Source organism: Hibiscus syriacus, unplaced genomic scaffold (genome assembly GCF_006381635.1).
Source record: "Hibiscus syriacus cultivar Baekdansim isolate YM2019G1 unplaced genomic scaffold, ASM638163v2 tig00112079_pilon, whole genome shotgun sequence".
NCBI lineage: Eukaryota > Viridiplantae > Streptophyta > Magnoliopsida > Malvales > Malvaceae > Hibiscus > Hibiscus syriacus.
This window is the reverse complement of record NW_024063250.1, coordinates 449,392-462,499: the sequence shown is the minus strand read 5'-3', so window position 1 is coordinate 462,499 and position 13,108 is coordinate 449,392. Positions and strand designations below refer to the sequence as shown.

The following is a 13,108-nucleotide window of genomic DNA, read 5'->3' as shown; positions in this document are numbered from 1 at the left end:
TCTTTCTATTTTCCCCTTTTCCTTTGTTTTTCCAACGTTCTAAGCTTTCTTGCTTAGTGGAAGTTTGGGTTACTTAGCCGATTTTCGACCTTGAAAACGACTAAGGCCGCACCAGCTTGCTAGCAACAATCTAGGCCCGTGACAGGTAGTATCAAATTATTCAAGATAAAAAGAAAATACCTCATCATAAGTTTTCTTAATTTTTTGTCATACGAGTTAAGTTTAATTCTTTTAGTACTTCGGGCTCAAGCTGAAACCCAGCAAACAGACAGCTTTGAGTTTCCCAACACGAAGCCCAAACACACCGCGAATGATTTTCCTTTCCTTTTTTCAGAAAAGGAAATCGAAGGGTTTAAAGTCCTCAGGATCTCCTCCTAAAATCCCATTTTTGCCATAAGCAATGAACCTTAAACCCTACCATCTCAGAACCCTCATTTCCTCTTCATCTTCTCCACCTTCACATTCACTGTCAATCTTCATTTCTCATTTCTCCACTTCCCAAACCCAGCCTTCGCATCCCCATTCCTCGTCTTGGCGCCATGAGGAAGCTTCACGGCACGTTAAGGTTTCGGTTTGGTGGGATTTTGAGAACTGCTCTCCCCCTGCGGGTTTCAATGCCTTTAAGATTGCTCAGTTGATTACTTCCGCCGTCAGGACCAATGGAATTAAGGGCCCTGTTCAGATTACGGCTTTCGGGGATATTTCCCAACTCTCTCGAACTAACCAGGAGGCGCTTTCTGCCACTGGAGTTAATCTTTCCCATGTTCCCAATGGTAATTTTCACTTAAGTTGGCAAATTGGGTTTTTTTTTGAGAATTTAGTGATTGTTTGAACTCACGAATTTAGTGCAATGTTGGGCTTTTCCTGCATTACTTTTTTATTAGTACGCGGTACGAGGTAGTTTCTGATTAGAATATTTCTTAAGTATTGACAACATATACACTATAGATGTAGCTACTCGAACGGAGGAACTCTAGGGAGAATAGCGCGGCCACTTGATTGGTTATTTTCCTGCAGTAATTTAGTGCAATATTGGTTGTGTATTTTTTGTCTATGCTCTTTTATGATATTATTCTTGCCTTATCAATGTCTAGTGCAAATTAAACTGTGTTATATTTAAAATTTTACCAATTACTTTAATCAATTTAACATCCCTCTCCCTGTTCATTTAAAAGAATCTATGAAAGACGCATTTCTAGGCTTGTTTCAAGTTTGAGTAAGAGGGGGGAAAGAGAGAAAATCATACATTTGAGAATGATACTTCCATTCTGTTTAGTTTGTGATACTGTGATCTGGGACTTCCATTAAGTTCTGGTTTTATGCTACAAATTTAATTTTTACGTGTATGTATTTGCAATGATTTTGCTAAATTAGTCCTAGACTTGATTGCTCTTGAAAATTAATTTTTTGTCCCTTGAGTGATACTAGAACCCTAGTAAATTGAGTGTGCCTTTTGCAGCAAGTTGGTTTCACCTGTCTAAGTTTTAAAATCAATGATTTAGCTAATTCAATATATCATAGAAAAACGCTGTTCTTTTTCTGCTGGAAGCCGTAGCTGGAAAAAAAAGGGGGGTGTGACTACCATGAAGTGTCACCATTACACAATTTCTTTGTGAGAGAATACTGATTCAGTTCTTATCTGTTATTTTCTCCTTCCTTTCTAAATTTGTATCGTCTCCGTTCATGTTATTTATCATGAAAATGTTCAACGAATGCAGGTGGAAAAAACAGTGCTGATAGATCGCTTCTAGTTGATCTTTTGTGTTGGGTTTCTCAAAATCCTCCTCCTGCCCATCTTTTTTTGATCTCTGGTGACAGGGACTTTGCTAGCGTATTGCATAGATTACGGATGAACAACTACAATGTTCTGCTTGCTACATCAGAATCAGCTCCAAGTGTTCTTTGCAGTGCTGCCAGTATCATGTGGAATTGGAATTTGCTGCTCACAGGAGAGAACCTGACTGGAAAGCACTATAACCAACCTCCTGATGGTCCTTATGGTTCTTGGTATGGCCATTACAAGGTGCCTCTTGATGATCCATTTTTAGTTGAACAACCAGCATGCAAACAGACTGAAGAATCGTCTGAGAGCTGTTCAGATTCTATACCTCGGCCAGTTCCAAAGGCAGTCATGAAGCAGATACGGCAGATTCTGAACTCATACCCAAAGGGAGTTTCCATTACAGACCTTCGTTCTGAGCTGAGAAAAAGCAAGGTTGACCTTGATAAAGACTTTTATGGTTATAAGAGGTTCTCCCGCTTTCTTTTATCAATGCCACACATTTTGAGGCTTAAGTCAGAACGTGATGGTATGTTTATTATACATGGAATTACCCCAAAAGCTGGTGAACTATCTAAGAGCAGTCCTTGTTTATCTGCTGGACCTGTCTGTAGAACTGGAGATGAGTTCACTGTTTCTTGTAGGTCAAGCGGTGATGAAAGGACAGTAGATGGTGCTTTAAATGAAAATTCCAGGTTGCGTCATTCCCCTGAGGTTAAGGCTGGAGTTTCTCTTAGAAAGATACAAGAAATCCCTCCAGAAAATGGTAGCTGTGTAAAAGTAGATGCAGAGACACCTCAAGAGGAAGTCCAACAGCCCCTTCCAGTTGATCAGAAGATTGCTGAAGCATCTAATGATCAGGTACCCCAGAGTCTTCAGGATCGCATGCTGGAACAAGATTCTGCATCTGATGCAAGCTTCATAAGGAAAGTTTGGCGAAGATGGTTTGGTGTTAGCGATGGTAACCCTGCTGAAAAAGATCATAATCTTCCAGAAAAACATGGTGATTCTGAAGATAGCTCTGAGAAACAAAATAACCATACTTTGAAAAAATGCACTGGGATTAGCTCTGAGATGGAAGGAATTAAGAAAGAGTGTGAGGAAAAGTCGTGTGAAGTTCCATGTCCAGTTACCATTTCTTCACCAAGTAATGACTCTACTATTGACACTAAAGCAGCTGATGAAGCAAGTGAAAACCACTCTGGTAAGAGGTCAGGTTTATTTAACTGGATCGCCAGCTTGTGTAAATTTTGGAGAAGCAGCAATGACTCTGAGACATCAAGTGATCAATCCCAAGAAAAGTTCAACCCAACAGACACTAACTCTTTAAAGCATGAAATCTTTACTCGGGGATCCTTCTGGGAAAACATGGAAATCTTAATAGACTCAACTAGGGGATCGCTTTTTGTCACGCTGTCTAGGACCAGGTTTGCTAATTCTTACCTTCTAGTTTTTACGAAGTGCCTTGCTGATAAAAATCTGTTACTTCGCTTCTTGTCTCTTTAGCTAACACAATTTTATATGTACTCCTCGCATTATGGAATCTAGAATGGCATTAACTTTTTGTTTTATATTCACACATATTTACCCGACTTCTGTAATATATCATGGTTGCTTTCTTTATGTCGTGTTTTGCGTGTTTTCTCACATTTATTTGACAGAAAATTGATATCTATAGTTAGGAACTTGCCAAATTTTTGTTTGAGCTTTTAGTTCTGTTCTAGAGGGGCATCTATTTACTGTTGATGTTGAATGCATCCTGTAGTTAGAACATGCATTTTTTGTGTGTTGGCGGATGAAGGGTGTTTGTTTATATGCGAAAGATAGTAGAATAGCAAGAATGACCGTTTTTATGTTTTCTCTTTCACAAGGAGTCAATAACTCTCATGATTGAATATGTAAGATGATCAAATAGCGCATTTTGTGCATGTGTTATTCCTTGTTGGAAGCCATATGCACTATCTGAATGAATATGTTTTTTTTTTAGAATATTAGGCCTCGTTAAAAACCCTCGACTTGCCCTCCATATTGCAATAGTAACATGAAGGACAAAGGAAGAGGGAAAAGAGTGCCTACTACTTTTATTAATCAGGAGAATAATACACTGTCATCCCTTACATCATACTTTAAAAGCCTTAACCCAATTACATAAGACTTAACCACCTCTTACTGCTGAAACCTTAACACTGATTACATAAGACTGAAAACAAAATCCCTGCAGAAATGCCAGGGAGACTAACACCCTAACACACCAAAAACAAAGCCTAACGATCATCCAATACCATCCTTAGCTAGTCTGTCCGCTTCCCAGTTAGCAGCTCTCAAGATTTGCCTTAACATAATATCCTTCCCTTCCATTATAGAAACGATCTCCTTCACCAAGGATAGAAACGATCTCCTTCACCAAGGATAGAAACATAGGGGAGCTTAGTTCCGGATTCTTGATCCACTTCAAAGCATTACTTGAATCCGATTCTAAAATAATCCTCTTATTAAGGTCAACACCTGAATTAGACAACATGTACAACCCCTCTTTATCGCCAATAATTCTGCCAAAATCGGAGGACCCCCCAACCTTATTAGAGAACCAGTGAATCAACACACCTCTGCTGTCCCTTATGAGTCCACCTATACCACCTTTATTCCAACCACTCACCATCGCCCCATCAACATTAATCTTTATGAACCCGTCTGGAGGAGGAACCCAACATGAAGGTTGGGATCCACTTTTTTTCTGTCTCCCAACCGAATCAACAAGAGTTAAGTCACCCACTAGAGAGTCGAAAGGAATCTGCACAGCATCAAAACTAGCAATAAACCAAGAGACTATTCGAAATCGAGCAATAAAGAACATCCTCACCACATCCAGCTTTCCTTTCATGAAGATAACTTCATTCCTACATTTCCATATAGTCCACAACACCGCCCTTAGGATAAATTTCCAAATACTGGAATTCTGTAATATCTCATCCCACATAATAATAAAGTCTAAGATGTTATTAGGAATCACCAAAGAAACATTCCACAAATTCGTAAATCTAGCCCACAAACCCCAAACTACCTCACAGTGCAGAAACAGATGAGAAACAAATTCCACAAACCTGCCACACAACAAACATAAAGAGTCTTCAATCCCAGCCACTCCTCGCTTCAACAATTCCTCTTTAACCGCCACTCTCTGATGAGCAACTTGCCATATGAAAGTTTCAACACGTGGAGGAGCTATCCCGACCCAAATATGTTTGACCCACTTATCCTGAAACCCCTGATTACCAGCCGTATCAAAAAAATTGTTGATACAAGACTTAGTTGAAAAACAACCCTCTCCATTCCCTAACCAAATCCAGTAATCGTCCTCATCAAGAGATAGTGAGATGTTGTTCAACATAGAAATCAGTTGCAACCATTGTTCAATCTCCCAATCCGCTAGATTTCTTCTCATTTGAATATCCCACACCCATCCTACCACATTATTCACCCTAAACTCCACCACCTTACCCACTTTATTATTTGAAAGTGCATACAATCTAGGGAACAAGACTTTAAGAGGGATTTCTCCCAACCAAACATCGTGCCAAAACTCCATCGAATGACCGTTTCCAGCTTTCAAACACATATTTCTCCTAAAGCAATCTCCAAACTCGCCACTAGAAAAGAAGTTATTAATCACTCCTCTCCAAATCCAAGAGGCTCGAGCTGTCAAAGTATTCCCCAACATTTTGGAATTCAGATCCAAATTGTTCACACAGCAAACCACTCTCTTCCACCAAGAATCCTTTTCAGAGGCAAACTTCCAAACCCACTTTCCCATCAGTGCTCTGTTCAGAATAGCTAAATTCGGGATCCCAAGACCCCCCAACCTTCTCGGCTTATTGACCAAATTCCAGTTCACCCAATGTATGTTTCTTCTATCTATCGAACCCCCCATAAAAAACAGCCATGATCGAATTTAATTTCTGCAGCACAGTTTTTGGAATTCTAAAAATAGAAAGGAAATAAGTGGGAAGGGAGCACATCACTGCTTTAACGAACACCACCCTACCTGCTAACGCTAGAGAATTTACCTTCCAACCAGTCAACTTATTATGAAATCTCTGTATAATTGGCTCCCACATTGCAACAGAGTTTCTCTTAGACCCCAAAGGCAATCCTAGATACTCTGCTGGAAAATTACCCACTGAGTAGCCAATTTCATTAGACCAACCAGCTAACACCTCCTCCTCAACATTTATTCCAAAAATTCTGCTCTTAACTAAATTAATCTTCAGCCCCACCAATAACTCATAAATCAGTAACACCCTTCTAATATTCTTCAAATCCCGGATTGAAGCTTTGGAAAAAATAATAAGGTCATCCGCAAACTGCAAGTGCGATACCTTGAAAGAACTTTCTTGAACTCCTAATTCAAAGCCCGAAAACAATCCCAAATTCACAGCTTTAGTCAACAACAAATGAAGCAATTCACCACCCAAATTGAATAACAAGGGGGATAGCGAGCAACCCTGTCTAAGTCCTCTTTCAGTGTGAATTCTGTCTGTAGGAGTTCCATTTAGTAAAACTGAAAAAGAAGCAGTTGACATACATTGATACATCCAAGAGCACCATTTTTCACCAAACCCCATTTTACCCATAATTTTCAACAAAACCAACCAATCTACCGAATCATAGGCTCTCTTGAAATCCACCTTAAAGACTACCCCCTCCAATCCTCTCTTCCTCCAATAATCAATTCCTTCATTTGCTATAAACGAACAGTCCAAAATATTCCTCCCTTTAATAAACGCAAATTGAGATGGACTGATTATCTCATTAATGCACAAACTGAATCTTCTAGCTAGGACCTTTGACAAAATTTTGTATAAACCTCCCACAAGGCTAATAGGCCTAAAGTCCTCCATCTCCTCCGGATTGTCCTTCTTAGGTATAAGGGAAATAAATGAATGATTCACCTCCAAGTCCCGTTTGAATGAATATGTTGAATTGGAAATTTGTGTTCGAACTATAAAAGGTGAAGGAGCTTTAACGAAGTCATGTCTCAGTGGCTGTTAAACTTTTGCAGGGAAGAGATGGCAGAAAATCTGCTCAAGGAAGGGCCATTGGTGCTTAGATCTCTCAGTAAAACTGATCTTCTTCATTTGGTGGATTTGTTGATATCTGATAAGAAATGGATCGAAGAATGCCCCTCGCAAGAGTCACCGTTTAAGGTCACTAAGGCTGTTGGGAGGAGTCTCAGTTTGGATCATTCTCATGCTACAAATGGGTTGAGATCAATCTTTCTGCGTACTTCATCACAGGCAAACTTGCAGACAGAACACAAAGGAGAGAAAATGTTGCAGAATATTCCTCATACTGAAGTTTCATCTACCATCCCGGATACAAAATCTTCAGACCGTTCCAAATGTGAAGTATTGTCCGACTGTCGCAACCTAGTTAAAGAGATACTAAAGGAACACCCTGAAGGATATCATATGGGCAACTTCAGGAAACTGTTCCTTGAGAGGTACGGTTATCCTCTTTATGTACAAAGGCTTGGCTACAGAAGGTTGGAGTACCTGCTAGAGAAAATACCTGGAATTAAAATAGAGTCATGCTTCATAATTCCTGCAGGCATGATTCCAGACAATTTTGGCCCGAAAACAGCTGAAAATACAAGTCAAGCATTAGGCGAATTGCCTAATGTTGCAACAACAAAAGATGATGATTTTGACACTGTGTGGGATGAACTAGGACCCGTTTCCGACACGGATCCAACCAGAAACGGGATGCAGTCAGTATCAGGGAGCAAAAGACCCGAGGACACTGAGACAAAACATCCCGACTCTCCCTCTCTCTCGGATTATGAATTTTCTGATTCCGAAAGGGACATCTCAACTGCAGATCCATCGGGGCTAGAACAGAAGCCTGGAAGGAATGAGGAAGACAGCTCCTTGCTGCAAATCCTTGATTCGTGGTACAGTATTAAGGAAGGTAAGGATGACACGGATAATTCGGAGGACTCGGATGCTTTGGTTGATCGTTCCGAATACAATGTCAAGCCATCTGGTGCTGCTGGAGAAGCCTTGAAGACGGAAAATAGTTTGGAGGAGTGCGTGAAGAAGCAAAGGGTGCAGAAGAAGTATACTTTTGTTGCAGACTCGGTGGAGAATGATAGAGATAAGCTGATTAATGGAATCTTAGGTAGCTTGAAAAAATCCAGCGAGTCAAGAATAGAGGCTTGAATCGTGTTGGTTTCGCATTATCATTCTTCATGCATTCTGCTAACTTTTTGTTGCACTTGTATTGGCTTTTGTATAACATTCAAGCTATGGTGGATAGGACTACACGGACCGATACAAGATTTTAGAAGCAGGATTTTATAGTAGGCGATGAACTTTTGAAATTTTCGGAGGGAATTAATTTATAAAATTTCAGCAGGACAGAATAGTTTTCAATAAAAATATATAAAATAAAATAAAATATATGGTAATTTTAAAATTTTAGGAAGGTTGTCATCATCTGTCTGTTCCCCTCAGTCTATCCCTACATAAGATAAGATCCTATTCGGTTCATTTAGCTAAACATATCAAAATTGATCGATCTGACTATCCAATAAGCTATCGGAGATCGAATCGAACTTATTTGATTCAGTTGAGTCGGTGGTTGTAGTTCCATGTTTTCTTTAAGAGAAAAAAAAAAGCAAAATTTTACCTCTAAAACTGCGTCGAACAATGAATTTTGGTTAGTGGACTACTCATACGTATAAGTAGCGAAAAGCGTGGAAGGACAAAGTAGTCTAGAAAAAGAATAGAAGAATGAAATACTCTTAAAGTGATTGACGAAAACTTTGATAATATGCCTCCATAATTTATATCATGCAAGTAAAAAGGGCTTTGAAGATGTAAGTCACGTTTTAGGATTACGAAATACACCAAGACAAATATTAAGAATTTGTTTTGATGAATGTAAAAGAATTGGTGACTACCAATTTGAGGCGAATAGAATATTTTGTATTTGAGGTAACATTTGAGGTGATACACTTGTTTGAACTCTAGGAAGGATAATACTTCTTTCAATAATTGAAGTCATTGAATAAATTTGTATTGTATTTCATAAGACTATTTTAATTAATTAATATATTGTTTTTTAGTTAAAGAAAAAGAATATAAATGTGTATAACAACGTATTAAAACGACTTTATAGATGTTGAACTAAGTTCTGTCTATGATCTGTTCTTCACCAAGAACCCCATACAATACCGAAACCTTAAAGTGAGTTTAGCTCTTCGAGGCTTCTGTTTCGGTTCCGCTAGGCCTGTAAATGAACTGAAAGTTCAGCGAACCGTTCATGAACCGTGCGGCGGGAAGTGCGTTTATTTATTAAATGAACGGACATGAACAAGATTTTGTATTCGTTTAATTAAATGAACGAACATGAACATAGGTCTCGTTTGTTCATTTACGTTCGTGAACGTTTGGTTATGTTCGTTCGGTTATGTTCGTTTATGTTCATTCATTTATGTTTAACCAATCTTCTTAAATCAATTTTGGTGACCAATTTGTAAGTATCTTAAAAATATTAATTAATCTTATATTCTGATGACCAACTCCATAATTAACCCAATTTTATTTGGAAAACCCAACAATATTAACATGGTTTAGTTCTTTTTGAATGATCTATAAGCTGCATATCCAGCACCGTCAACATCCACTGTGCCGGAACCCTATGTGACTGCACCACCAGCTTGTTATCCGATGAGCAAAGAGGAGTCCCAGAAACCAGTTGCTTTCGAAACCAAGTCCAAAGGTGATGGATTCCGTAAGGGATGTTAAGAATTAAGCACTGGTTCTTCTACTCAAATAATCTTCTTTTCTTTCATATATAATGGAGTATTCGAATTTACAAGTAAATAGTGATCAACCAGCAACTCAAGTCAGCTTACTTTGAACTCAAGAACCCAATAATGGTGAGGCCTTATTCCATAGGTTGAGAAGTTCTTTAACGCGTTTCATCAAACCAATTTTGTGCGCCATCTGGATATGGAAGTTTAGCCAGCCGAGAAAGAATGGTTTTTGATGTATGAGTTGGTGTGAACAATAAACCAACCTACTTCTCTCATCTCCCAATTTTCAACTTCTACATAGCACGAAGCTAAGGACATGTTTGTTTGATCCCAAGGATTAAGGTCGGCAATCACATGAAACACAATCTGTGTTCATCTCGATTGTTGTTGAAGGAGAGAGGAAGAAAGAAAGTGGAGGAACGTTATGCAATCCCACATCAGTAGCAAACAAGCAGCTCGGGGTTGGTAACTTATATAAAAAAAAGATGGGGGAGAATAGGTTTAAGCATCTTTGTGCTTGGGGCAATGTCGAGCTTGAATCGAGCTCAGAATCGGGCTTGAATCGAGCTTGAATTGAACTCGAGTCTCGAGTTTTAATCGAGCTCTTAATTTTTTTTGAGTTCGAGCCTTTTCGAGTTCGAGTCGAGTTTCAATATTATATTTTGAGTTCAAGTAGAGCTTGATATTTTAAGCTCGCGAGTTTTCGAGTTCGAGTCGAGCTCAGCAATACTCGAGCTCGACTCGGCTCGTTTACACCCCTAGGTAGTGTCTCCAACGTTTATGTCCGTTTATGTTTGTGTTCATTTATGTTCGTGTTTGTTTATGTTCGTGTTTGTTTATGTTCGTTTATTTATTAAATGAACGAACATAAACAAGTTATATTCCTTAATAAACGAACATGAACAAAAAAAAATTGTTCGTTTATGTTCGTGTTCGTTTATTTATTAAATGAAAGAACATGAGCATATCTCCGTTCGTGTGCGTTCGGTTCGTTTACAGGCCTAGGTTCCACAATTTGTTCATGGGTTGCTTTGACATCAGTGGTGGCTAGGCATAAGTATTCGACAATCGACGTCTGCGTATCTTACTTACTGCTGATGGGAGCCATTTCTCTGGATGTTTATTCGTTTCTCATGCATCCTATCTCGACCTAGGCAATGATCCTGCTGCCCATTCCTCAAAAGGAAGTAGATAAGATGTATGTTAGATTTGTTGCCTCTAGATTAAAGAGTATTAAGGCCAAGTCCGGAATAAAATCGATGGCGCAACATGATCTAATCAAGTATTGTGTCAAGGGCAAAACAAGTAGCTTCGCTGGAGCCATAAGGCTTTTTGACACTGGCAACCTTCTGCAGAAGTATGGTTACACCAACTGGATTCCGGTTGATCATGCTTTAAAGAACTTCATCGATGCTTATTTGCAAAATAAGCGCAAAAGGTGCAATAATTTCAGAATGGATGATCTGGAGAGGTTGTTAAATGAGAAAGGGGACCATGTTTTGGAGCAGAAGTAGAACGAAATGCTTCAAAAAGATCTTAATTTGGCAGAATCCGAAGGGAATTTCTTATCCGTCTTCCCCAGAATGGATCCAACGTATTTTGTTCGTAGCATCTTCCTTTGGCGCATAGCTACGAACCTTACTTATTACGATGATCATGATCATCATCGAGTAAGTCCCCATCTGATTATATGATGTACCTGAGCTGGGCGTGATATGCTGTGTAAAGGGTTCACTGATGAGATAAACCGTACGGTTCACCATGAAGCACAGAGCTTCGTGAATAAGGAAACGAAGGAAAACTTCTGTAAAAGACGGAAACAATTTACCAGGGACCTGCTTCTCTCTGTTGCCTACCCACACCAGTCTGATTCCTATCAACCACCAGTCCACAAAGTTGGAGCACTGGCACTGCTTGAGGGAGCCTTAATTGCACGGAAATTGCAGGAGTTGGAAAGTATACGCAATGTGGTGTTAATAAGAAATGGGAAATAATCAGCGAGGTGTGGATGGAGATGATGACGCATGCCGCTAGGCGTTGTTCATGGAGTGAACATGCTCAACAGTTGAGGCATTGGGGTGGGGAGCTGCTAACTCACGTTGCCCTTATCATGGCACATCTTGGATTAAGCACAAAAGTAGGCAGAGACGACGATGAGGGTGATGATTCCAATGCCCTCCCTCCATTTGATGCTTAACATCATTTGATTAATTCATTTTAGCTATATATGTATCCTTAAATTTATGTTCTGGTTTATCATTATCGCTCTATTTATGCACTTCAGATCTTCAAACGGATCAAGCCAAGATGACTTCTTATGGAATGTGTCATTTGGTATACTCTGTTTTAAAAGCTTCTTTCCATACTTGAATGATCCTAGTAGTCTGCTCAAATATGCATTGGGGATGCAAGTGTCAGGCTACTCTTGGTGCCTATGAAATGTGTTCAATTTACAAATGAGGTCCATCCAGGGGAAGAAAACTTCAATTCTGATGCAAGTACCTTTCTTGGTTTAGAACAAGCAATTTTAGTTCATCAACTACTGTGTTTTTGGACCAGTTTTGCAGAAGATCTTTCATGTATGCATCTGTACTCGTATCCGAGTCTGACCACATAACATAAGCCGTAAAAATTAAGTCGAAATACTAATTAACAGTTCATAGTCAAATTATACTAGATGGATTTTTTTTCTTCATATTCTTTTGATAGAGCTCATAAATCTTAAGTTCCCGATGAAAACAAGAAGCAAGGTCTTTGCAGTATAAACTACTCTTTTATTAATTCAAATTATTGAATCCACCATAAAGATGCCTCGTTGTAATGCCCCAAAATAGCACAACAATCTGCTCAATGAGACCTTTAATTAAAGGCTAGTGAACAGTAGCATGTGGAGGGTCAGCAGCAGGAGCAGAAGATGCATCACAGTAGCCTCTAAGAACGTTGCCTTCCTCAGGAGTGAAACCAAGGGAAGTAAGCATGGAAGGCCAGCAGTTTCGAGTAATAATCTCGACAGCACGGCAACATTCGGGTCCTATATCGGTTTGTCCATTAACCAAGTAGAGAACAATCTCACTGGTGCATGATTTCAGCTCATTGAGTGCAGTCCAGCACTCGGCAAGGCCTCCACTAGCCTGGAGCCTGGATGCAATGTTATGGCCTGGCCTGCTGTACTCGGACCTGGATTGTCCCCTTGCTGCAGTTGCGTTAGATAAGAAACACACGAGGACCACAACCAGAAACACAGTTTTGAGAGCCATATATGCAAACACGTTGAAGGTGAAGTGAGGGTGGGAGATCATTTATAGGAGAATATTAGAGAGTAACGAGAAGACTATAAGTAAGGAGTTAAAGTGAAGATCAATATGAATTAATTAAGGGAAGATGATGGGGTTTGTTTAACTGAGTAACTGCTGCCTGCATGAAGAAGACCAAGAGTGGTTGCCAGTTATCTTACAATTATTTACGTTATCTATTTATTACAATTTACAATTTAATCATTGAGCAGTCAA

At 39.4% G+C, this 13,108-nt stretch overlaps 2 protein-coding genes and 1 long non-coding RNA gene across 3 annotated transcripts; 2 read left to right on the top strand and 1 right to left on the bottom strand.

Moving 5' to 3' along the window:
• The first annotated feature begins 358 nt into the window (after nt 1-358).
• On the top strand, nt 359-8,154 carry LOC120174399. Its single transcript, XM_039181263.1, has 3 exons — nt 359-773; nt 1,719-3,207; nt 6,840-8,154. Exons 1-3 carry the CDS (start codon nt 401-403, stop codon nt 7,996-7,998), a joined length of 3,021 nt encoding a protein of 1,006 aa, XP_039037194.1. The 5' UTR covers nt 359-400; the 3' UTR covers nt 7,999-8,154.
• Nucleotides 8,155-8,952: 798 nt separating this feature from the next.
• LOC120174410 lies at nt 8,953-11,020 on the top strand. The gene is made up of 2 exons (XR_005521171.1): nt 8,953-9,058; nt 10,605-11,020. It is a non-coding gene; the product is annotated as an uncharacterized LOC120174410 (long non-coding RNA).
• A 1,449-nt stretch (nt 11,021-12,469) lies between these two features.
• Nucleotides 12,470-12,856, bottom strand: LOC120174424 (egg cell-secreted protein 1.4-like). Its single transcript, XM_039181276.1, has one exon. The coding sequence runs from the start codon at nt 12,854-12,856 to the stop codon at nt 12,470-12,472; it is 387 nt and encodes a 128-aa protein (XP_039037207.1).
• Nucleotides 12,857-13,108: the final 252 nt, after the last annotated feature.

Bases quoted from the DNA above. Each gene is read 5' to 3' on its own strand.
- LOC120174399 (XM_039181263.1), top strand. From the start codon at position 401: ATGAACCTTAAACCCTACCATCTCAGAACCCTCATTTCCTCTTCATCT. The intron at 774-1,718 runs GTAATTTTCACT...CAACGAATGCAG, and splicing joins TCTTTCCCATGTTCCCAATG to GTGGAAAAAACAGTGCTGAT. The intron at 3,208-6,839 runs GTTTGCTAATTC...AAACTTTTGCAG, and splicing joins GTCACGCTGTCTAGGACCAG to GGAAGAGATGGCAGAAAATC.
- LOC120174424 (XM_039181276.1), bottom strand. From the start codon at position 12,856: ATGGCTCTCAAAACTGTGTTTCTGGTTGTGGTCCTCGTGTGTTTCTTA.